We start from the raw sequence: 24,623 nt of genomic DNA, 5'->3' as shown, positions 1-24,623 counted from the left end.
ATCCATTGCCTCTAAGACACAGCCTTGACTCCTGAGAATAAATAGCATTTTGCTGGGAAACCAAATTCTAGCAGAGATATTTATTTGGAGACTCTTTTTTAAAAAGAAGTTTGCATCTGATTACCATGAAGACACCTCCCAAGTGTCTTTTAATTGGGCGGGAATTTAGCGGATATGTAAGAGCGACATTGAAACGTACTATGCCCGGGTTTCGCGCCATGCATATCAAGGTGAACATATTTTAAAAACCTCGTTGCTGATGAAGAAAGGGCAACCTTTGTCTTGACCTTAGTAAATCCATGATTTCATTTCGATCAGTTCTCTGTTGTAAAATGTAGCCAAGGAAGATAAAAGCAGGGTCCCCAGATACATGGCCAGAGACACAGGACCTTCTCCCCAGAGTTTGATCCTTGGATCAAGGGAAGGAGAGGACCAGCCGGGCGAATCTGGAGCCTGTACTGCGGGCGCGTGGGCATTCCTGAGCTTGGTCACAGCAGGCGGAGGCCTCAGAGTGGCCGAAGGACTGGGCAATCCGAGGAAGCCTCCGTTCTTGGAGCTCGGGCCTACCTGTGCCGGGTTCGACCACCTGCCAGACAGATCCTAGGTATTTGAAAAAGCATCTGTTGCAATGAGTGTTGCTGTTTATTCTCCTGGCCTCTGTGCACGAGACGCCAAAAGTGTGACATGCTGGGTTAAAATTAAAAACAGAATAAAAAAAAAAAACAAGCCAAAGCCTTCCCCTCGGCGTGGACACACACGCTCCCACTCGTCCTTGCTCCCTCTCCCGCCCAGCGCCAAACCGTCCCATTCAGCAGCAACGATCTGCGCAGAGGAGCTGCGCAGTCGCCGGGCTTGAATTAGGCGCCATCGGGCTCCGTAGTAGCCCTGCTGCTCCCTGATTGGCAGCTCCCTGGCCTGGCGCCAGCCTATTGGGAGGCCTGTTTACGCCGAATGAGTGGCACGAGCTCCCGGCCGCGGAGGGCCGCGCGGCCAATCAGCTCGCGGGCTGCTCGGGGCTGAGTGGCACGGGCTTATTAGTATGCAGGGCCCGTGGCTCGCCGCGCCGGGCTGCAGGTTTGAGAGCCGCTCTGGATGGGCTCGCTAGAGTCGTTGTTGTGGAAGCGGTGCATTTACAGTGCAACAGTCAGCACATTGAAAATACCAATAGGAATACAAAACAAAGTCACATTTACTGGTTTAATTGTATTGCATTCAATTGTATCCAGGAAACAGCCTCCAGTAAGTAACTGAAATTGCTTTCATTTTTTTGTTTTTTGTATTTTTATTATTATTTTATTTTGGCTTTGGGGATTTACATTTTTTTTTTTTTAGCGAGAGAAATTCAGGGTTGCGATGTTAAGTATATATCTTCCCTTTAAAAAAATCCGTTATAATGTCGAGCAGGCTTTTTTTTTTTTTTTTAAAGATGGACTATATATAAGAGCGATTTTTTTTTCCCTCTGAAAAATCGTATTGATCGGTTTAAAATCCCCCCCCCCCGTAATGCGTCCTTGCTTTGCTCTGAGCGCTTGTTTTCTCGATCGACACCCAGCATTAAAAATAAATAATCGCGACAGGACAGGGACCGCCAGGCTGCGTCCGGCGCGAGCGGCGCGGACGACTCTGGGTGGACAGTCGGCGAGCTCCCAGACGCAGTCAATGCGTGCCCGGCTCTGGCGGCACCACGGACGAACCCCAATTGTTTGCCCCCCCCACCCTTCTCCCCTCCCCCGAGCAGCCTCGGGTCTGCCCCGCCCGATCGCTCCTCGGCGCTGGGAACGAGCCGGCTCGCACTGGCCGAGGCGGCCCGGGCCACCTACCAGGGGGGCTTTCCGGTCGCTGGCAGCGTGCGGGGCGAGGGACCGGGCGGAGAGGGGTAACTGTAAGGTTGCGGGGCGGGGGTGGGGGTTTGCTTTGCAGAGCCTAATTCATTTCAGAAAAATTTTTCCCGGGGGATGAGGGTGGAAGAGGGGCCAAGCGAGGCCAGGGCAGCCAGGCTTTCTACCCGCGCGCGTTCCGGGCGGCGTGCGGGGCTCAGGCCACCGCCCGCTAGGCGAGGTCTGCGGGCGGGTGCGCTCTGGGGCCTGGGGATCCCGCGCGGCCCTAAGCCTCGGTCCTCTCCGGGTGGGGGCGGGGGAGGGGGGGTCGGATGCCACCGTTTCGCAGGGAGCGGGTTCTGTGGCGGCGCCGGAGCAGCCTGCCCCGGTATGCGCCGGGCCCCAACCAAGCCTGCAGGCCCCACGGCGCCAGCGCGCCCGAAGCAAGGGCAGGCTTCTTGGTGCCTAAGTTAAAACCGAAGCAAATCTGGAGGAACCCCACATCCTGCGGCGCTCGAGCCACGCTCAGCTGGAAAGGCGACTCCAGGGACCGCGCCGCGGGGTCCTGGGGAGGAGCCCGGCGTTGCGAGGTTCAGCTCTTCCCAAAATGCCCTTGTCAGCGATTTTTCAGCCGGCGCGGGGGCCCCCTGCCCGCCACCCATTTCGCTCCGTTTCATTTGTTAGACCCGCCCGATTCGCGGCTGCAGAGCTGTCCTCTGCTGCCGCCTCTCCCGGCGCTTGGGGGAGGGGGCTCGGAGCCCTGGGACTCGCGGGTGGCGGCACCTGGGCTCCGGAACTTCGCGTCCAGGACGAGGCCGCGGCGGCCGCGGGTCCCCGCCCCGCTCCCTGCCCTGCTGGTATTTTGCAGGCCGCCTCTCTCCGGCGGCCAGGGAGGCGCGGCGCGGCCTCTCCCCGGGAGCAAAGAACACAAAGAAAAGCCCCTCCGACCTAGTAGGAATCGCCGCGGCCCAGACGGGCGGCAGTAACCCAGCCCCTCCCGCGTAAAAAGTCTAGCAGGCTGGTGGAGAAGGATCAATCCAGCCCGCGATCCGCCCGCAGAAGGTGAAGATTAAAATTGCTGCTCGTAGCGGAGCCCGCATCCCGAGAATGTAGAGCAGCTTCTGCTTTCTCGGCAATTTTGGGATTTCTTATTGGAAAAAAAGGAAGCCCCCCCAAACAAAAGCAGAGCCTACGCGGCTTCCCGGAGGCCAGCGGGGAGTGCTGCACCCCCGCGCGCGCAGCCCGGGGCCCTCGGCGCCTTTGAAGCCGCAGATTCCCGACCTCCCTCCCCTCCTTCTCCCCTTTGTCCCGCCCCGCGCCCCCCGGCTCCCACCTCGCTTCCCGCAGGCCCCTAGCCCGGCACTGGCAGCCCCTCCCTTCCCTGACCCCGGTGCGGGCAGCCGGCTCACCCGGCCCGCCTCCGGCCCTGGCGGCCTGGCGCTGGCTCTGCAGGCCTAAGCGGCGGCGAGCCGAGCTGTTTGTTAGACCGGGGTAGAGAGCTGACGATCCCCAGAGGGGAGGAAACCCAGAACCCCTTTGTATGAAGTTGAGAGACAAAGAGAACTCTTTGTGTAGGCCTCGTTTATTTACAATGCAAAAGCTCTCCGAATAAATATGAAAAAGCTTATCAGCTGAGCAAATATGTATTCACTTAATACATTATGTCTTCGGTGGTAGATTAAATCAAACACAAAATACTCTGCAAATAAGACGTGTAGAACCCGCGGCATTAAATATAGCGATTTAAGATGGTATTCACAAAATGCAAAACGTCGTAATCGCTTTGTTGTCACGGGTGGGACGACCAAAAAAAAAAAAAATCAGAAGGCATTCTGCACATTTTGCTGTTAAGAATGTTGAGCCTACCCACCGCCCTTTTGTCGGAGGTGATCGCAAACATTCAAACAGTGCAGACTTAGGAAATGAGGAGACGTGTGCAACATGAAAGAGGTCCACGCGGCGGGGGCACCGCCGGCCAGTGTGTGTCGCTTGCTCGGCCGCCCCGCACCCAGCGTCTGAAATTGTCCCCGGTTTCGCTTCGGAGTGTGGCCTCTGCGTTGGGTGGGGTGGAAGCCAAGGGAGGTGGGGGGCCTTCGGTGGCCCAGCCTGGAGGTGGAGGTGGACGGAGGCCTGAGGTCCGCTGGGACCAGAGCAGCGGGGAAGGTTGCTCTGGGCCCGGCCAATTGTCCGTGCCCCCGGGTCCCCCCGGGCGCCCGGCCTCGGCTTGGCGGCCGGGGGCAGGCGCCGAAGGGAGGAATTCCCTGGCCCATTTGGGGCGCTGAGAAAGAACAATTTCTGATTCTCAGAGCCCCCCCAACCCCCAGCCCCCAGTCCGCAGAGGAAGATCCCGGGCGAATGTGACTGGGGGGCGGGGTGATTGTTCGAGCCTCGCCAGAAAGCTCCCGACTCCGGGACGGCAGGCCCGGCACTGCGGCGAGGCGGCCCAGGGGACGCCGGAGGCGGACGTCGACTCCCGGGGCTCCGGGGAGCTGGCCCGTGGTCCTGGCTCGGCGCTGCGGGGTGGGGGCCTGGTCCCATTAGGGCTCGGGAGGGGGGCTGGGTTCAAAAGAATGGACCCAAAGACGCATAGGGGGATGGGAGAGGGGCGAAAGGAAGGTTATTAAAAAAAAAAAAAAAGAAAGAACTCTTGAGTTACAATCAATAAAATTACTCGCTTAATTAGCATGGTTATTCGGTTAAGCGGAATGCAGTAAAAGCTGAACCTCGGAATAGGGAGAGAGGAAAAAAAGCTAGTGTGGACCCCAGGCCTTTCCTCGGAGACACCTTTGGGCAGCGGGGGAGGGGAGAGGGTGTGTGTGTGCGTGCGTGTGTGTGTGTGCGCGCGCGCGCGCGACTGTGTCTGTGTGTGCGTGATGGCTTCGCAGATTTGGGTTTTTATCACCCAGCGGAGCCAGCAGCCTTTCGCCGCGGCGCCCTCGCCGCAGGGACCTGCGAAGGGGAAGCGGCGAGCGGTGCGGCCGGGTTCCCTCGGGCTCCACCCGGCGGAGCGTGGCCGGGACGGTGCGTGTGCGCGCGGGGATCCGGGCGGCCCAGGTGGCCGGCGCGCGCGCGTTCAGCGGGGAGACGCGCGGAGCGCTCCGGGCCCCGCCGCCCGGCCTGGCCGCGGCTCGGGCCGGCGGAGCGGGGGGCTGGGGGGGGGGGCACCGGCAGGGTGGGGACCCCCCCCCGGGCGAGCCGAGACCCCGAGTCACCGAGTCTCCTCTGCTTGCCTCCGCAGACTATGGATCCGCACGGCGGCCGCCGGCTCGGCACGCGGCCGCCCTCCCAGGAGCCCAGTCCACCGGTGTGCTGACCGTTCCGTGGCCGCCACCGGTGACCCCGGACGCCGCCGCCTCCGCGTCGCCCGCGCGCCGCCCGCGCGCCGAGCCGCTCCCGGGCCCCGGCCGCGCTGCTCCCGGGAGGCGGCGGGCCGGGGCCGGGGCCGGGGCCGGGGCCCGGCATGGATGGCCGCGACTTCGCACCGCCGCCGCATCTGCTGTCGGAGCGCGGGAGCCTGGGCCACCGCAGCGCCGCTGCTGCCGCGCGCCTCGCCCCGGCCGGACCCGCCGCGCAGCCCCCGGCGCACTTCCAGCCCGGAAAGTACTTCCCGTCGCCGCTGCCCATGGCTTCGCACACAGGTCAGTGCTGGGCGGCCGGGCGCGGGAGAGGAGGCCCTGCGGCGAGCTGGGCAAGGTCCAGGGTCGGAGGGCGCCCGTCCCTCCCTTCTCCTTGGAGCCTTTGCGGAGAAGCCTTCGGTTTCATTTCCCTGCTCTGGCACCGGCGGCGGCCCGCGCGTCCTGCGGGCCCCGCGAGCCGGAGCATCGCGGTTTCGAGCGACCTTCCCTGGGGTCCCCCGGGGGTCTCGGAAGGGCATCCCAGGAGCCGGCTAAAAATAAAGCCTTTCCCCTCCTGCCACCCTCCCCCCACCCCTTCCTGCAGCAGAACTAAATTCCGCGGAAACCTCATTTCTGCATTCTGCATTCACATCCTTAAGCCATTCCGGGCCTGGGACAACGAGGCACTTTCTGCGGGAACAAAACGGCTGCTGTGACGCGGGGGGGGGGGGGTGCCGCGGCCTGGCGGATTAGGGCGGTGTGCGCGCGGGGTGAGCGTTAATAGGGACTGCTGGTGTAAGACGAGCAAATCCTGTTTCTATATAAAGCCTTGAAGTGTCAGGGCGAGAATGGGTTTGCAGGAGATGCATTTGCTTTAACAAGTGCCTCTGGTATCCTGCTAAAGCCGGGACAAAGCGTGGCCAGATCGCGGCCCAGCCTTAGGGCCTGCGCCCCGGGGGAGGGCAGAGCCGGCGCCGGCTCGGCTGGGGGCGGCCGCGGGGGCAGCCTCTGGATTTCGGTGCAGGCGAGTTCCCTGCGAATTTGCTCCAAGAGGAGAGAGCCAGGGCCATCCCGCACTCCGGTCTTCTCCAGGCCTCCAGAGCGGGCCCCTTGTCGGGTGGCTTTGATATTCCTGTTTGGCAAGGTCGGAGGCGAACCAGGGCCAGGGACAGGATGGCCAAGGGGCCGCTACCTCCCGAGACCCTGGAGATCACTGGCCAGCGCCGACTAAGTTGGCAGGAAGCTGGAGGGGCTGCGCCTGTGGGGGACCTGCCGGTCACCCTGGAAGGTTGGCTTGCTTTTGTTTACAGTGTGCTCTAAACATCAAAACGGTGGGTGCCGTGTTGTTGCTGTTGTTGATGGTGATTTGGCAGTAACAGTTCTTATTGGTAGCTTGATGAACTGTGAATACTAATAAAATTATATCTGCTTTAATGGGATTACAATTAGTGTGTGGATTAAAACGGATGGCAGAGTCAGGCGAGAAGGGAAAATGTCAGAAGGGAGAGCCCGCAGAAAGAATAATGTAAATTTCCTAAAAAAAAAAAAAAAAAACAACGAGAAATTATTTAATTGCTAGTGGGCTTTGAGCATTTGCTGCATGTCGAGACTCAAAAAGTTGGAGCCGGGTGGGAGTGGAGGGGGCCCGGACGCAGCGCTCTCGGCTGGAGTCAGCCCTGCGCCGCTTGCTGTTCCGCTGTGAGCCCTCTGCAAGGCTGCTTTTTCCCTGCTTCTTGCTCCTCATTCTTCCTCTCCCTTTCCTTCCTTCCTTCCTTCCTTCCTTCCTTCCTTCCTTCCTTTCTTTCTTTCTTTCTTTCTCTCTTTCTCTCTTTCTCTCTTTCTTTCTTTCTCTGCTGGATTTTTACCTCGGAAGAGCAAAAGTACTTGCCTGGGCAGTTGGTGATTTTAAATATCTGGCCTGGCTGTCCCTGAGCTTCCGTGTCCTGCACCTTCATCGGAGACACCGCCCACCCAGCTCAGCCCACACTGGGGAGCTGGGGTTGGGGGCTCGTGGTGGCTGCAGGGACAGTGCCACAGCTTCCCCACCCGCCCTCTCTGGCTGCAGGCTGCTGGTGCCTGCTGAGGCTGGGAGGCTGAGCCTGCTGGTCAGGGGGATGGGAAGGGAGCGGCTGCAGCCCCCCTGCCCCCCCCATTGGCCATGCCCTCCAGCCTGGAGGGTAGCAGACATGAGGGTCGGAAGGGCCCCTGACACCAAGGCTGTGCCAGTAGAGCGCAGACAGGCCTGGGCTGTCCCCCCTGGGGAGGCATGGCCAGGACGGATTCCCTGTCAGTTCAGGTCACTGCTGCCTCTCTCATCCCCATCCAGTCCCCACAGCCCGGCCAGGTCCTGGTCCGCCGCCATTTCTCCTCTCTGCCCTTCTTTCCAGATGCAGGCACCACCAAGTCAGGTAGGAACGTGGGCTGCGTGGCCCGAACCATTGTCTTGCTCCTTCCAAGTTTGACCACGTGGTCCTTAGATCGTGGGCCACGGAGGGTTTGGAGAAATTGGGTGGGCGCTGGCCCGGTCTGTGTCCTTGACCCAGACCCTGCCTGCCTCCCCCACGGGCAGGGTGCTCTAGAGGGCGCTGGAGGTCCCCAGGGCACCCTCGGAGGGGGGAGCCGGAGGGCCACGTGTCCCCAGCTCCTGGAGGCTGTTCCACCTCCCAGGGGGACCAGAGAAACCTATTGTGCTTGGAGATGGGCGACCCATTTGCGTCGGGAAGGCTGGCCTCGTGGGCGTCCAGCTAGAAACATCTGCCGCTGAAAGCCTTTTGAAATTGCTGAAAGCCAGGGTCTTGCATTGGTTTCAAAATTTAGCTGGATCCATTTTTTTTTTTTTTTAAAGGCGTTATGCCTCAGACTCCGTTGCTTTGGTCTGTATCTGTACATGATCTAGTCTAAGAAGAAAAGCCTGTATCATTCAGCTGAATTTTCTGGTGTGCGTCTGTGCATCTTGCGTGTGGATTTCCGAACGGCCGGCTTGGCGGCCTTTTCTCGTCTCCGCGGACGGCCTCAGGTTCCCAGGCTCCGGCTGCAGCAGCCCGGCCTGCCCCTCCCCGCTGGCTGCCCTGCTCAAAGGAAGATCCCTCCGAGCGGCTTCCTACTTGTCCGTGTGAGGAGGGTCCAGCCACCGGAGATGGAGCCCCTGGCTTCTGAGCATGGCCCGTCCCTGGCGCGGCCGTCCAGCCCGGGCCAAGGGTCTCCCTCCCCGTCCTCCACGGCAGCTGCCCTTCCTCGTCCCCAGCCCGTGCTTTCAAAATGTCAGCTCGAGGGACCCCGATGGGACGTCGGGCTCCTGGGCTGCGTCCGTTGTTTTTCTAAAAATGAAAGTGCCGATGGCTTTATCATCAGGCTGCAGGGTTGTGTGGTAAAGTGCTGTTCCAGTAACCTTGTCACCAAAAGGTGCAATTAAAATGTTTGGAATCATTATTTTTAGTGCAGTGTTAGATTTTGTCTCTAATACAGATGGTCCGGAGGCAAAGCTGTGAAATCTGGTGGGGGTGGGGCGGGAGCAGCAGCGACGCACCGACCCAAGGTTTTTCATGCGCCTGGAGCGCCTGGGGAATCGCGCGGGGTGGGGAGCCGCCCGGCCTGGGAGAGGCCGCGTCCCGCCCCGCCTTCCCGCCGGTGGGCTCCTGCCCTCCATCCTTCTCTCGGGGGGCCGAGCCTCCGAGAGTCACCGGGTCTCCACCCAAGGAAGACGGAGGAGCCGACCGATGGGGGGGGGCTGGGTGTCCGCAGTCTGGCTGCGTGTGGCCTCTCCCCTCCCTCCACCCCTTCTCCCGGCTTCTTTGGGGTGTGAGGGTCCAGCCTGGAAGCCTGGTGCCCTGGGCCTGCGGTTCCTGGGAGTAAACAGGGCGGCTGGTTCCTTCTGGCCGGAGACCCACCAACGCCTCTCCTGCTACAAGTGCTTCGGATCGCCCATCTCGAGAAGAAAAAACCGAAAAACGCAGCAGAGGAGAAGAAAGATCACTTCCTGGTGTGAAAAGACCCCATCAGAGGTTCCCCCTCCCGGCTCACGTGGTATTTTTTTGTAAAGGGAAAAAAAATACATTTTCGTAAATACCTCATTAACTCAATGACACGATGGCGTGTTTCTGCAACAGTTACCAACATTAAGTAGGTGTGAAAAGAGTTACTTTCCGAGGACGCTACCCATCCTGCTCAGTAAGTGACAGAAGCAGACATCAAAGCCCGAGCCGCCCCGCGGAGCCCGGGGCCCGGAATCCGGCGGCCGTGTGGACCCGCCGGCCGGGCTGTGGCCGCCTCGCCCGCTGCCCGCTGCCCGCTGCTCCGGCGAAGCCATTTTTGGAATGTGGGTTTTTTCTCCTGAGGGCGTGAGCTGCCCCCCTGTCGGATTATTCCCACGAGGATATTCCTATAGGAATATCCAGGTCACGTGAGCACGGAGGCACATTAGCCGGCGAGGCAGGGAGCGGCCTCGTGCCATCCCCAGCACCCCCAAACGTGCCCGTTTATTCTTAGAAATCTCCCTCGTCTGCTGCGAGACTGGGTTCAACAGCCCGCACAGACAGGACAAAACGCACAGGAGGCTGTTAGAATAACATGGAGGGAGCTAAAAATACCCCTCAGAAACACACATAAAAAAGCCAAATCCAACAACAGAACGAGCTAAAAATATTCCAGGCTTTGGCAAAGAGCACAGAGTTAAATAAATTATACAAGAGCCATTCATGGGAGCAAGTTGACTTTCTCTCTTACGAGAACTTGGTTCAAGCTAATAAAAATAATAATTTACTGGCCACTGAGCTTTGCTTGAGTTTAGATTTAATTGGTGGGGCTTCTGGCATTTGTCACTTCTTGGCGATTAGTGGGCTTGCCCTGGCCTGGGCGGGGGGGTGGGGAGGGGGCGCCGAGTCCTGGTCCCTGGAAGCAGGGGCAGGGTCCCCCCACCCCCACCCGAGGCGCAGGGCCTGGGTGCAAGGGCAGGAAACCCAGGAGGCCGGAGGAGGAGGAGGAGGAGGGAGGCTGCAGGAAAGGCAGAAAAGGGACAGGCAAGGCGCCGCTATTTTAATTTGATAAATGATCGTACACCTTTAAGAGTGTGTTTTAACAATCAAGATACACTCCAGCAAGTTGATAGGATGTTCGCTGTCAACTTACATATGTCATCAGCGCAGGCTGTGAGCATAAATAATGTGTGAGAGCGCGTGGGTGCGCTGCAGCCCTTCCCGGAGCTCCGCAGGTAGCACCCCTGTCTGCCCTGCTGTCTTGGGACAGCTGTCAAAAGATGAGTTGGGGTCCTCCGGGCAAGGTCTTCCCCTCTCTGGGAGTTCCAGGTCTCCCCACCAAAATAAGAGTTCCGGGTGAACATAAATAACGTGTGAGTGTGTGTGGGTGTGCTGCAGCCCTTCCTGGAGCCCCGCAGGTAGCACCCCTATCTGCCCTGCTGTCTGGGGACAGCCGTCAGAGGACGGGTTGGGGTCCTTTGGGCAAGGTCTTCCCCTCTCTGGGGAGTTCCAGGTCTCCCCACCAAAATAAGAGCTCCGGGTGCCTTGCTCAGAGAAATCACCCCTGGGTGTGATCTGAGGCTGGAAGCCAACACTGGGTGGTGTCTTTTCAGCGAGCAGATGTCTAAGGTCGGCCGTTTCCCAGGAATGTCAAACTTCCACCTTGGGATTAGGGTCAGGGTAACCTCTCTTGCTCTCTCTTGCTTGCTGCTCTTGACAAAAATGCCCCCAGAAATCCCAGCAGGCCCTCCCAACTCCCCAAGGACTACACTTCCCAGAATGCCCCTGGTCGAACTCCAGGGTCTGAGCCTGGGACCAGCCCTGACCTGGGAATTCCCAAGCACAGAAAGACTGCAGCCAGCACCACTGGGAATGAGTGCTTTCCGGGCGGAAGGGGGCCTTGGTCGCCACTCCCAGTGCCCCCTTGCCCTTCCTCCTGAAAGAAGCCTCTGAGCCCCGCCTGGCTTCCTCCCTACCATAAATATCTGAATATAGGCCCGACAGATGGGCACTGCGCCTCCGCCCCAGGGGCCCTGTGGGCCGCGTGGCTGCCCTGATTGGCATGGCCAGGGTCCCAGGGGGATTCCCACCGACAGCCTGATCTCCGCCCATGGCGAGTGCCCTTCTCGAGAGGCTACGATCACGCTGGCAAGGGGTCAGTGGCAACGGGATGCGGGATACGGGTGCTCCGTCTGGGGAGGGAGGGGTGTCAGGACTGCCTCTGCCTGGGGCGTCCCATGAGCACATCCCGCACAGCCTCTGGTGGCGCCTGCTCCCCAACCTCCCAGCACCAGAGCGCAGTGGCCCTGTCGCTGCCACGCTGACCAGCATCCGCCCTGCACGGCTTCGGTGCCTAGAAACCACCCGCCCCCCGGGACAAGCTGCGGCCTTAGGCCCCTCCTCACCCCCCTGACAAAGTTCTCAGGAGTGGCCCTCCTCGGAGGCCTTTGCACTCGGTGCTCGAGGCGGCCTGACCCCGGGCTTCAGGATGCCGTGTTGGACAGCAGGTGGCTTCCTGCCTCGCCTTCCAGGGGACAGCTCCCAGGGTTCCCCAGGCCCCTCTGGAACCTTCTTTATCCCACCAAAGACTGCATTACAAGCAAACAGCAAGATCACAGCAGCGTGTGCTGCCTAGAGAACATCCCACAGTCCCCGGCGATGCTGGGGAAGGTTTGGGCCCTGGAGCCCGTGCCCCAGGGCTGCTGCTCCGTCTTGGCTTTGACACCCTGCCTGCTGACGTTTTTATGGGATAATATACCGTTTAGATCACGCAGGCCTATTTGTCAGTGGGCCGCCTCTGTTTGTTATAATATATAATATTACTGCCTCCCGTGGCCCTGCCAGCAGCTGCCACCGGAGGAAGGGGACCGGTTGTTGGGAACTGGACGTGGGCTTAGAGGAGGGGGGGAGGCCCCCGGTCGGGGGGCTGCCCTGGCCGGGCTTATGGGGTCCGTTCGGGTTTGCAGCAGGCCTCGGGCCTGGCGGGGCAGCATCCAGTGCCCAAGCCGGGAGCCAGCCGGGCTGGCATCCCAGGGCCGCCGCAGCTGTCCAGACGATTAGGTTCCAGATTGGATCAGTCAGGAAGCTTTTCTTTTTTCTTCCTTCTGACCTAAGGTGGGGGCGGAGGAGGAGGGAATGAACAGGTGGGTAGGGTTCCCTGCCCCCTCCCTTTCCCCAGCACGCCCCCCCCAACAAAGAGGCTACTGTCTTTCGATCCAAAGATTTTGGAGCTGGGGAAGGGGGGCCCACCGTGTGCCTGGAACCAGAAGCAGAGTTGGAACGGCCCCTCTCTAGCCAAGCGCAGGAACTTGGTTTCCACTAGAAAGTGCCAGAAATGCGGGGGAGGGCAGAGGCGGAGGTGCTCTCTGAGAGAGGTCTCTGAGCGGCAGCCTGGGGTCCTCGAGGGTGACCTGGGGCGGTGGCTTCTTGGGACGCCCCGCCGCGTGGAGATCCTCGGCTGCCTTAAGGAGGCACCGAGCCACCCTCTGCTGTCTTCCTGGGAAAGGGCCGTCTTGCTCCTTCTCCGGAGGAAGCCAGGCCTTTCTTCCCCGGAACTCGGCCGGCGGCCCCTGGCCCGGCCCCGGGAGCCCCCTGCATCCCCCAAAGCCAGCCAGCGCATTAACCGGCCGAGCGCACGGGAGCCCACGGCCGTGGACAGGTGTCACGCCAGTTCACATGGGCTCACACCTCCGGGCAGGTCTTTGCACACACACCTGCTCACACTCAGGCACGCCCTCGCTCACCGACGCTCATAACTGGCCTTCAAGGAATTGGCCCCTGGGAGAGCCGGCCTGCCCGGGGATCGGAATGTGCCTGCGGGGCTGTCTCCACTCCCCGCCACCTGCTCCATCCTTCAGCTCCTGGCCACCTGCTGGGGGTGGAGCCTGAAGGTCCCCAGCGACCCCCGCAGGCGACGGGCGGGGCTTGCTGCTGGCCAGGCGCCCACCCCTGCCTCGGCCCCTTTCCTCCCTGCCCCTGTGGAACCCGTTCTTGGGGCCTGCGAACTGGAGCTGGCCCCTTGCCAGCACCCACCCCGGGCTCCTGCTTCGAGGGAAGCTGTCCCCACGTCCAGTTCCTCCAGCAGAGACTGTCCCCCAGGAAGTCCTGGTCAGCTTCTCCACCCCGCACCACCCCGGGGGTCAGCCCCAAGCCTGGCTGAGCCTTCAGCCCTGCTTTTCTCTGCCTTGGGGGCTCCCTAACCCAAGCCCCCCCCATGCCTTAGGTCAGCTCCCACCCACCACCCTTGTCATTCCACTGTCCCTGCAGCTCCCCACTACTCAGCAGGGGGTGAAGGCTGGCAGGGAGAGGTCCGCGGCCAGTGCAGCCCAGCGTCATGCTGTGACGTGCAGGCGGCACCTGTGAGGCTGTGTGGTGGAGGGACGGGGCCAGTGAGGATAGAACAGGGAGACACCGCTGCCCCCTCCCCTGCCGTAAAGGAGGGGCCTGGCCGAGCGGGAGCCAGGCACCAGGGGGGCCTCTTCCTGTCTGGCCCTCGACTGGCCCCCTGCAGGTGGCTCCTGCTTCTCAGCCTCAAGGCGGGCCCGGGCAGAGGGCATGGCAGGGCCAGCATGCGGCTGCTCGGGGTTGGTGGCCGTGAGTGGCCCCTGCTCTGGCCCCGAGGAGCTGTGGACCAGGCAGGCAGAATCCCTCTCTGCCTCCTCTCTCTGCAGGGAGCCAGTGGCTGGAGGGTCGAACGGGGCAGGCACAGACCTGGAGGCCCCCCCTCCAGCCTTCCCTACCCCAGCTGGCTGGTCCTGGGAGCCCACACCTGGCCACACCCCTGGCGAGGAAGTGACCAGCCCCACAGTCAGGGGAGCTGCTTCCCAGGGGACAGGCAGGGGCTCTGCCTCACGGGCCACAGCCGCCCCAGTCCCTCTCCCCGGTGGCCGTGCAGTCCTGCCGTCTTGAGGCCTTAGTCGGACCACAGAACTTCTGTTTCGAGGCCCTGGCCCTGGGTCCGGCCGCACCCCTGCCCGCGCCCTCCCTCCCGCTCTGCTGCCTGGGCTTTGGCTTCTGGGGCCGTGGGGGGAGGCTTGCGGGGCTGGGGACGTGAGTGGAGTGGGACGTCATGTGAGCAGAGCTATCGCCAGCCCTGCTCTGGGGCGCTGGGTCCAGGTGGGAGCATCCTGGAGCCCCGTGCAGTGCATTGCGGGAGGCCCTGGACCCGTAGATGCAGCTGGGGTGGTGGCGGTGCCGACCCGGTGTCCAGCTCGGAGGCCGCAGGCTCGAAGCCCGGGGTGAGGGGAGGCTCCTGGGAGCCCCCTTGGGCTTCTTATGCGGAGCGCACCGCGTCCTCGGATGATCCTGCTGGTAAGCCTTGCAGCGCCCCAGCGCGGGGACTGGTCTCGGGACCCCCTGGGGGGAGCCTCAGGAAAGCTGCCCCGTGAGCCTCTCTCAGCTAATTCATCCGTGAGCGCGAAGAGATGCTGGTGGGACGGGGCCACGATCCCAGCTCTGAGCTGAGACAGCCCCTGCCCCACACCTGGGCGAGACCTGGGACTTCTCTCCCCACCCATCTGTCCTGGGCCACCCGCCTGGTCCTCAGCCCTTTCCCAACGAGGGTGTGCCCTGCGGGGCCTCGGCAGCACCCCCCAACGCTGACCCCAGACAGGCACCAGTGCCCAGACCTGGCCGATGAGAGGGAGCCGACGTGAGTGTGGCTGGGCCAGGGGGCTGCCCGAGGATGAGGTCGGGTGGGAAGCCAGTGACTGGGGGATGAGGAGGGGTCCCACGATGGCTGGCCAGCTCCGTCCTCGGCCACGAAGACCCTGACTGGACACTGTGGTCAACAGCTGGCTCCTCCCCGCTTCCCCCTCCCTCCTGTCTGGCCGGGGCGTGGTGGGCTGCAGACGTGCGCCCTAAGCAGGCGTCTTGGGCTTCAGGCCTTCCACGCTGCCCACCCACCTGCCCCAGCTGAGCCTCAGCACCGTCCCTGGAGCGTCGGGTGGTCTCTGGGCCTTGGCTCCCCCCGACCCCTGCCTGGCAGCCCCCTGCCCAGCCTGTACGTGGAGGCCCTTCCCTCGCCCGGGCAGCGCTGCTCACAGCCTGGTGCCTCCGAGGCACTTGGCACTCGGGGGTCACTAGGGTCGGCCCCAGATGCCTCCTCCTGTCGCTCCCCGCAGGGCCCTGGCAGCCAGCATGGGGTGGATTCAGGTCCCAGGTTTGGACTCAGACCTGAGGACTGGACCCGGGTTCCCGCCCGCCTCCTGGCTTGGCAGTGCTGTGCAGAACGGTGCTGATGGATCCTTTTGTCCCTGGCTGTGTGCACAGCCATCCTCGCCCTGCAGGGCACGGAGAGCTCGGAGCCAGACTCCGTGGTCCCCCAGGACTCACCGGGTGGTGGGCAACCGCCCTCTCCAACCTGCCTGCCACAGGCGCGGCCGGGAGGTCACTCGAGGGCAGTTTGCCTGAAGCCAGTCTCCTTTTTGAGACTTTTTTGCATCCCTGTGGGTCTCCTAAAAATAAGCTTTTAATTTGTTTCAAATTAATATTAAAATTAAATCTAAATTAAGTTGCAATGCATCTTTAGGCGAACTCTTAAAAAGCCCTAACGCGTGTGAATACAGATAAAATTGAGAGAAGTTGGGACGATGGACACGGGGCACCTGTGTCCCTCGCACCCACCGCGGGTGGATGCCACGTACCGAGTGGAACTTCTACCCTGGGAGATGGATAAACAGTCCTGAGCGTGTCAAGCAAAAGGGGAGGGGGACCAGGCACAGATGCCCTGCAGGGACCGCCACGGCCACTCGTCCTCGCAGCGGTCAAGGGCCGAAGTGCCCCTGGGCCCGGCTTGAAGGGGAGGCTGGCTTGGGGCGTGGGGCGGGTGGGGCGTGGGGCTGGAGTGCGTCCATGGCTCTGTGTCTCGGGGCCGGAGTGTCTCCCCCTTCCCTCCACTGCCGCTCTGTGTATTGGTCAGCTAGTGCTGTGTAACAGGTCGTCTCCAACTTAGCAGATAAACATTTCTTCTCTCGGTTTCTGCGGGTCGGAGTCTAGGCCGAGGCGTCAGGGCTTCAGGCGTCTCAAGGCTGGGCTGAGACAGGGGTTCCTTCCTTGGGGCCCCTCCCCTGGGCCATCACAGCTTCTCTGTAGTCAAACCTCCCGAGGAGTGTCCCTCGCTTTTGCGGGGTTCTGCTCGTAGAAGCGAGTCCCGGGAGTTCCTGTGGCTCAGAGGGTTAAGGATCTGACTGGCATCCACGAGGGCAGCTCACGGTCGCAGATGTGGCTGTGGCTGAGGTGTAGGGCGGCAGCTACAGCTCAGATTTGCCCTGTAGCCTGGAAACTTCCATATGCCAAGGGTGCGACCCTAAAAAAAAAGGGAGAGGGTCTCGCCCACCCTTCAGGGGAGGGAATTACATACAGGCCTGAATACCTGGGGTCAGGGGTCATGGGGGGCCGGGGGCCAGCTGACTCCCCTGGGACATCCTGAGCGGCAGCTGCCCTCATGTGCTGACCCTAGCTGGTCCTCCCTGTCCTTCCGCTGCTGGCTGGAGGTCCCTCCCCTCCCCCCAGACCCTCGGCCTCCTTGCATATGTGACCTGGCTGGGCCACCAGAAGCCCCCTCCCTCTTCGCCTCTGTTCCGCCTGGTCCAGCTCCAGGGCCGTCATCACTTTCTCCCCAGGGAGTCCACTCTGGCCTGTCCCCTTGGAAAGGCTGGTCCCCCCTCCGGGGAGGCCCCCAGACAAACACGGCCCCGCCCCTGCCGGCGGGCACTGCTGTCCGTGGCTGGGCAGCGTGTGCCTTCCACCTGCCAGAAGTCTGCTCCCAGATATGCCAGCCCCAGGCCAGCGGGATGGCCCCAAGCGGCCGCGAGGCCAGCGGGGGTCACGAGAGGACTAAGGGCCATTGTCGAAGGCCAGGGTGCCCGGGCGCCCGCGGCTTCCTCGGGTTCCAGGGTGAGGGTGGGCGACCCTGCACCCTGCCGCCGCTCAGCAACTGTTTGTCTAACGGATGAGCTGGCTTAGAATTCCATTCTCTGGACGGAGCTCGGGGCCCGCCCAGTCTGTGGCTTGGGTGACAAGGACGTTTGTGCTGTCCGGTCTGGGCAGCGCTTTCTTCCGATGGTCCCGTGCCAGCTGCCTGCCCTAGCGAGGTCAGCAGGTGCCCGGGCTTACCTGGGTGTCCCCCTGGATTGCTTGGAGCCGACGCCGGTTCAGGGCAGACCTGGCGGCCCCCTCGGGAGTGGACAGCTGGTCCTGGCCTTTGGGGACCTCGTCCTGCCCGGGCAGCAGGTAAAGCCGCGTCCCCCACTCCAGCAGCAGAGTCCTTTTTTGCACATGGCACTTGCCCAGAGCCCAGAGGGTGAATCGGGCTGAGGGCCAGGTCTCCTGCCGTCCTGCCCCCGAGGCGAGGGGGGTCCAGGTGGCGGAGGCTCCTCCACAAGGCCTCTTGCTTGCCCTGCGGTCACGTCGTCGGGAGCCTCCTAGGAGCACAGGCCTCCAGGCCAAGGTCCAAGGCTGGTCCTCTGCCCAGCGCCCCTCCCACCCCAGGGCTGCTTCTCTGTCCTGGGGGCCCCCAGATCATTGGGGTACACTTCTCCACCCCACAAGCAGCTCTGCTCACTTTGAGATCCCAGAAACACCGCCGTGTTGCGTCAGGGGGTTTCTCCCTGGGCTCACGCCCACCGCCTTTGGAGGTGAGAACATTATCTTTGCGCTTTGAAGGGCGTGGGCTGCTTCCTCTCAGCCCTGCTGCTGTTGGTGGAAACTAAGACGGTGGGGCCCTGGGTGCACCCTGCCCCCGTCCCACCTCCCTTCTCCTGGGGGACTCCCACCACCAGCACCCCCCCCCAGTATGCTCTCTAGCGGGGAGCCAGGCCTGGCCTGGTGGGGAGGGCGGCCTGTCAGAAATTGGAGAGTGGGGAGTTCCCGTTGTGGCACAGTGGAAACGAATCCGACTAGGAACTCTGAGGATACAGGTTCGATCCCTGGCCTCGCGCAGTGGGTTAAGGATCTGGTGTGGCCGTGAGCTGTGGTGTAGGTCGCAGACACGGCTGGGATCTGGTGTGGCTGTGGCTGTGGTGTGGGCTGGCAGCTGCAGCTCCAATTCGACCCCTCGCCTGGGAACCTCCATATGCCGCAGGTGCCGCCCTTAAAAAAAAAAAAAAGGAATCGAATTGGAGAGTGTGCGCTCCCTGGAGGCCTCTGCCCGGAGAGGCCCAGGCCCCGCTCCCGTCTGCCAGGAACCGGTGTGCGTCGGCTCTGGGTGCTGGGCAGCCAGGGACCCGTCTCCCCCAGGGTCCCCTTTGGGGATTTGGTCTCCTCCGTATCTCCTGGAGGTGTCACACGTGCTGGGGCCCCTCGGGGCCTCCTGGGGGCCGGGGGGCAGGGCCATGGACTTGGCAGCCTCCCCTGCTCCCCCCGCCCCCGTGCCCCCTGGAGGGCCAGGCAGTCCTGCTGAGACATAAACAGCACTTTACATCCAGGTCCTCCTTCCCCGGCGCCTGCCTGCCCCACCTCGTGCCCACCAGGCACGCCCCGCTGCGTGTTCAGCATCGTGGGTCTGCCCCGCCGTGTCCCGCCCTCTCCGTGTGCGTGTTTGGCCCGGCCTTTCCTCTGGCTCTCTGCCCTTCCTGCTGGTCGTCCCACTTGGAGGCGTCCCTGGGCCAAACCCTGAGGGTCAGTCCGTCTTGAGCCCGCCCCTTGCCAAGGCCAGGGGTGGCCGTGCTGAGTAAGCCTGAGGCTGGACCAGCTTCCGAGGAGAGTTGGGGTCAGGGCCCACTGACTGGTGTCCCTCTGGCCGTCCCACCTTGCTCGTGACCCCGCTTTCTGGGGCACCCCGCGTCAGCCTGCCCCTTCCTATCACCCTGTCTCTCTCCTCCCATCTGCATTCCTCCCTGGGGCTGAGTTCCCAGGCCCCACAAGTGGAGGGGATGGCTGGGTGCGCCGCCGCTTGGAGGCACGGCCGGGCCTGAACAGAGGGTCCCTAAGTGGCAGAAAGGTGTGCCTGGATCAAACGGTACCTGAAGCAGTTGTCTGGGAAATGAGGACAAAAAGTTGGCACCATCAGAGGGCCCCATGAAGCTTATCGAGAAAGGGGTACAACAGGCTGCTCTGTACGATGGTCCATGACCCTGCTCCGGAATGGTGCTGCCTCTAGCCATGTTCAGTGTCGTTGGGATGGCTCTTCAGATCCGCCCACACCCATCCAAACCAGCTCCTCCTCGATGCCTTTTGGCTGAGACCTGGGGCAGGATGTGGGGGTGTCATCTGGAGGGACCCTACCAACCCTTCCTCAACGCGCCACACAGAAGTGGTGCGTCTCAGTGCCCCCGAAACTGCCAGCCTCCTGGCAGGGTGAGAGTGCCGTGCTTACGACAGCAGCGGGGCCGGGTACCCGCCAGGAGTGATGCTTGAGTCCATCTCTGCAGCCACAGGGCTGGGGGTGGGTCAGGAAGCTTGGCAGGGGGCTGCAGCCCAGATGCCCTTTACTAGTGCCCAGGCTGGGCACACAGCAAGCGGTGGCAAGAGAGAGGCTAATTGTTCGGGACTCTGACCACCCCAGACCCACCGTGGACGTTCCGGGGATGGTGGAAGGGGAGGGGAGGGGGGCAGGGAGTGGGTTAAGGAGGGAGGGGGGCAGATAGATGGGTGAGTCCACAGGATCGGGGAGCGCCCAGGGTGGTGGCACCTGCCTCCCCTCAGCTTAATTTCTCCTGTTCTGCCGGCCCTGGAGCCTCCACGCAGCACAGCCAGCAGTGTGGGGACAGAGGCAGAGCAGAAGGATCACACCCACTGGACGGAGTCTAGTGCCAGGCTGTTCATGGCTGGGTCACACAGGGCAGGAAGGGGTGGGCAGCAGGGCGAACTCACTGCCCACAGGCCCGGGGCCTTCGCCTGAACCAGGTTTCATCAGGGCCCATCCTGTGCTGGCCCCGCCAGACCCGACCAAACCCTGTGAGCAGGCCCGCCTAGCCCGGTGCCCCCCTACCCCCTTGTCCAGGCCCCTTCCCGCCCTCAGCCCATAGCTGAGATGCGGGGGTCCCAGGCCAGCACGGGGCTGCTGGGTGCCCGGGTCCAGGGGATGGGGTGGGGGGGGGCAGAGCGGACACCTGCAACCCTGTCCGGGTGGGCTCCTCCTCTGAGGGGACCGGAGGGGCCAGGGCGTCTGCACTGCCCCCGCACCACCAGGGCGTTCGTCTCCGTACAGCCGGCTTGTTCCAAGACAGCGTGAAGGGAAGCCTGGCTTTGGCCGAGGATGCTCCTCGGGCTGGCGGGGTCTGGAGGGGGTGGCGCCGGCGGGGCCAGGTCACCCCCACCCCGGCCTGACTGCGGCCTGGCCTTGGCCGTGTCTGCAGGGGGCGCGGGAGGCGGGAGGGAGGCGGGGACCCCGGGAGGTGTGAAGAGCAGGAGTGGGGGGAGCAGCCCTCTGGATCCCTGGCCAGAGTCCGAGGGCGGCCCCGTGGGGCGTGTGGGCCGCCCCTCTCCCCCGCCCCAGCCAAAGCTAAATTTACCCTTTTAATAAGAAGCAGATTTATATCCGGTTTTCCTTTTCTTTTATTAGTTCTGGGCTGTTGGTGGTTGGGCCTGTCCCTGTCATCATTGCCTCTGCATCTGTGGGGCTGGTGGCTCGGTAACCACAGGGTTTTCCTATTATGGCCTGAGAGACGCTGCCTCTGAGCCAACCGGGTCTCCTGGACGGTTCTCCTGGGCCAGCAGAGAGGGGCTTCCCAGGCCAGTGCTCATGTGTCTGGGCGGGCCCCATGGCCCAGGGCGGGGCTGGCGGAAGCTCGCCTCCCCCGCTCCCCTGGCTGCCCCCTCCCCCGGCACTGCAGCCTCGTCCTTCTCCGCTGTCCTTCCCTGTTCTTGGGCCTCCCCTTCTTGTCCCTCCATCTCCTGGGGCTGTGCACGGCAGCTGGGCTCCTGGGTGGGGTCCTCAGGACTCCAGGCCTGTGGCAGCAGAGGGGCGGCTTGAGGCGGGCAGGGTTTTCCCAGAGCAGACAGGGCATCTGAGCCGCTTCTGCACCACAGAGGCATCGGACCGCCTGGCAGCTGCCCCCAGAAGCCACACAAGCACTGGACCCGCTTTCAGCTCCAGGTGGCGGGGGACTGAGCCGCTGGGCTGGGGAGGGGGCCGACTCCCGGGCAGCAGGGGGGTTGGTGGGTCTTGGGGCCGCAGTTCGGTACAGGCTTGAGGCTAGAGTTCCCCTCCCACCACGTCTAAGCTGGATGTGTCCCCCGCCAGGGGCGCGGCCTGGCAGCCCTCCCGTGTCACCACTGGCATCAGACAGAACCAAAGGCCAGGAGCCTTTTTCAGGGCCTGGGTCAGTAGGGGGACGGTTTGGTGGAGACACGACTCCGGGAAGCAGTGTCCCTGAGGGGCCCGGCGCAGGGACCCCTTCGCACAAGAACAAGTCACCTCGTGCACACTCAGAGCCAGGCACACATACCCAGACAAACCCGAGTGCCCACGCACAGCCCCTGGCTGCCTCTGTGCCTGCACACGCGTGTGCACACACACACACGCACGCACACACACATGCACATTCATGCCTGGGCACTGGTGGGTTCCAGCCCAGCTGACCCAGTTCCCGGTGGCAACGTGATGGAGCTGGCAGACTCGTGTGCACCCGGAGGGGGTCTGTGGGGGGTCTGTGGGTGGCGCTGTGGTGCACCTGCCACCGCCAGGGCTGCAGCCCTTTGGGTTTCCCACGGGCAGCCCCAGAGCAGCCCTTCCCACCAGGGCCTGGTGTCCCCAACCCTGTCTCCTCCCCCATCCTTGTGGGTGGCCAGACAGATGGACCCGCCTGCGAGCAGGCTGGACCGAGCCCCCTCCCGCTCCGTCCCCACAGACCCCCGGCCTGGACTTCGTCCTCCTCTCCTGGCGGCCTGAGAGCAGCGTGGGCCGGGCGCGTCCCGCTGTCCTTCCTGCCTCCGCCCGCCCAGGGCCTGGCTCAGCACACGAGGGGCATTTCGACCCTCCAGGCCGGCCACCCGTCTCTCCAGTGTCTCAGCCGCCACCGCTGTCCCCAGGGCCCAGGCGGGTGCCCCAGGGCCCAGCTGGGTTCTGCAGGGCCCTGGGGGAGGTGGGAGGTGGGAGCCAGCCAGGTGGCGCCGGGAGCCCCATGCCAGCAGCCCATCAGCTGGGCTTCCAGAAGCCCAGAAGCAACGGGAGCACCGAGAGCCTGGAAAGGGGCTTTGCTCCTCAGGAGCGGCCACCAGCCATCACAACCAGGCCTTGAAAAAAAATAAATAAATAAATAACCCATTTCGCAGTTTCCAGAAAAGGAAGATGCTGTCTCGGTGGCCAAGTTCAAAAACAAAAAAACACAAAACCGCTCCTCCTGCCATAGCTCTGGGCTCCAGCTCTCTCTCCCAGCTCTCTGGGGCCCGTCTCTGTCTCTCCCTGCTTCGGGGGGAGGGGGTGGGGGTGGGAGGCCCCCAGGCCCGGCCGGCCCCTCGTATTCTGGGTGCTCTGCTGCAGGCAGACCCTCTCTGGACTAGAGGCTCCCCGGGCACATCTGTTGACCATCTTGGCTGCGGCAGGTGGGCCTGGCAAACAGGTTGGCAGCGGAAGGCCCCCCCCCCTCTGGTTTTACCTGGCCACACAGGGCCACCTCTGCCAGGGCCAGCACGTGTGAGAGAAGCCTGGGCTCGGCGGTCACTGGAGCCTCTCAGGGTGTCAGGGCATTGCAGCCTGGCTCTGTCCAGCTCGGGCAGCTGGCAGGGAAGGAGCCGCACAGCCAGGATCCAGATACCGCCCGCCTCCGGTCCAGGTTGTCTGGGCCTTGGGGCGTGGGAACGGATGGCCTCGGCGGGTGGAGGAGCTGGGCCGAGGCGGCGGGGTGGGTAGGGGGTGTCCACCAGCCCTCCCGGGCATTCTGGCTTCCGGAGCGGTTTTCTCAGCCAGCCCGGCACCCGGGCCAGGCCTCCGTGGCGTCCTCGGCGGGGCTGGGGCTGGGGCTGGAGCCCGGTGTCTGGGGCGGGCCGGGTGGTGGGCCAGCCGGCGCGGGGCAGAGCGGGCAGCCTCTGTGCCCCCCGACGCCTCCCCCGCGTTCAGATCCCTGTCTCGACATGATGCTCAATGCGGCCGGATCCCTGCGATGAGAGCCCACGGGGGACGAAGGGCACAGGCCACCCTCCTCTTCAAGGAGCCAGGGCAGCCTCGGAGGGACAGGCCTCATCCAGACCCAGCCCAGGCTTGGGCCACGGGGCCAACCCTGGGACGCTGTTCCTTTGTCAGCCCCGGGGTGGGCCCGCCACCTGGATGGCAGTGACCTGGATTAATACGAGGTTCGCAAAGCCCCTGCTGTGAGAAGGTGCCAGGATCAGGGCTCCCACTGTCCCCCCCAGCCCAGGCCACTGACCGCAGCACTCCGTGGGCAAGGACCCTGCCAAGAGGAAAGAAGCCTCCGGCCCAGTTCCCGGCCAGACTTGGCCGCGTGGCTCCAGCCCTGGCCGGGGCCCAGGCCGCCTCTGCTCAGGCTCTGTCTGGGGCTGGCTACTGGTCAGCGGGTGGGGGCTGGGGAGGTGGCAGCCAGGTCTGCTCACGCCTCTGCTGGCTGGGCATGGTGCCACGGCCAAACTCCTTGGCCGTGGAGGTGACATGGGAGCGTCCTGGACACTCAGTCCGTGGGTCAGGAGCTGGCAGGGGTCTGGGTGTCAGCAGTCCCCTTCGCCTCGCCCCCACGGCAGGGCCCCCCGGCAAAGCCTGTAGGACCCACGGCGGCTTCCAGACTTCTGGCTCAGGACGGTGAGGGAGAGCCCCGGGCTGGGCACCTGGCAGGGAGTTGGCTTTGCACCTGCCCCCACGCCCATCCTCCCCGCACTGGCCTGCTGTGCAGGGGGTGAGAGCCCTGGGCTGGGGTTTTAGGAGGGAGAGGCCACCTGGGTACTGGCACAAGTCTCCCACCAGGGCAGTGCACAAGCCTTGGGGCCCTGGAGCTGAGCAGTGCCTCACAGGTGGTCCGTGGGACCCACGGCTGTGCCCGGGCCTTCTGCCCCCTTCCTCGTTTCACCTGAGTGTCTAACAGCGGAGATTAACAGACATGTGACAAGCCTCTTCCGTCTTCAGCATGAAGGGAAGGAGGAGGCAGGAGACCCCTCACCCTCGGATCAGTGGCCCAGCCGGAGGCGGGACCCTGGGGGCCTCCAGCTGCCCACGAGGCTGTGACCGGCCCTGAGGGCTCGGAACGAAAGGTCCCCCCCTTTCCCAGGGAGCCCAGATCCGGGGCCAGAGCTCAGGCCTGGGGCACCGTCCCACCCCCTCACTTCTCACACTCTGGGGCGGGGCCCTTGCTTCTGGACTCACAAGCACCCAGGGGGTCCCCCATGCTGGGAGACTGGCTGGGGAGGCCCACGGCAAGAAGTGCGGCCTGTCATTGGCCTGTCCCCTGCCTGCCGTGTGAAGCCAGGACCCCGGCTGGCCGAGCTGCATGCCGCCACCCCCCAAAGCTCCCTGCAGTGGGACCCCCTTCTGGAATAGTGTCAAAACAGATGCCCACCCTTGAGAGTCCCGTGCCTCCCCACCCCCACCCAAATTCCAGCTCAAGGGACCCGTC

The 24,623-nt window shown here is 63.3% G+C and overlaps 1 protein-coding gene across 1 annotated transcript in view; it reads left to right on the top strand.

Moving 5' to 3' along the window:
• Positions 5,214-24,623, top strand: part of BAHCC1 (BAH domain and coiled-coil containing 1) — a 56,349-nt gene continuing 36,939 nt past the window's right edge. Inside the window, 1 exon segment of the mRNA XM_013989840.2 lies at positions 5,214-5,455. Coding sequence (XP_013845294.2) covers positions 5,278-5,455 — 178 coding nt within the window. The 5' untranslated portion in view covers positions 5,214-5,277.

The sequence above is a fragment of the Sus scrofa genome, chromosome 12 (assembly GCF_000003025.6).
Source record: "Sus scrofa isolate TJ Tabasco breed Duroc chromosome 12, Sscrofa11.1, whole genome shotgun sequence".
NCBI classification, from domain to species: Eukaryota; Metazoa; Chordata; class Mammalia; order Artiodactyla; family Suidae; genus Sus; species Sus scrofa.
The sequence above is the reverse complement of the archived record's forward strand: the minus strand, read 5'-3'. Positions and strand labels throughout refer to the sequence as shown.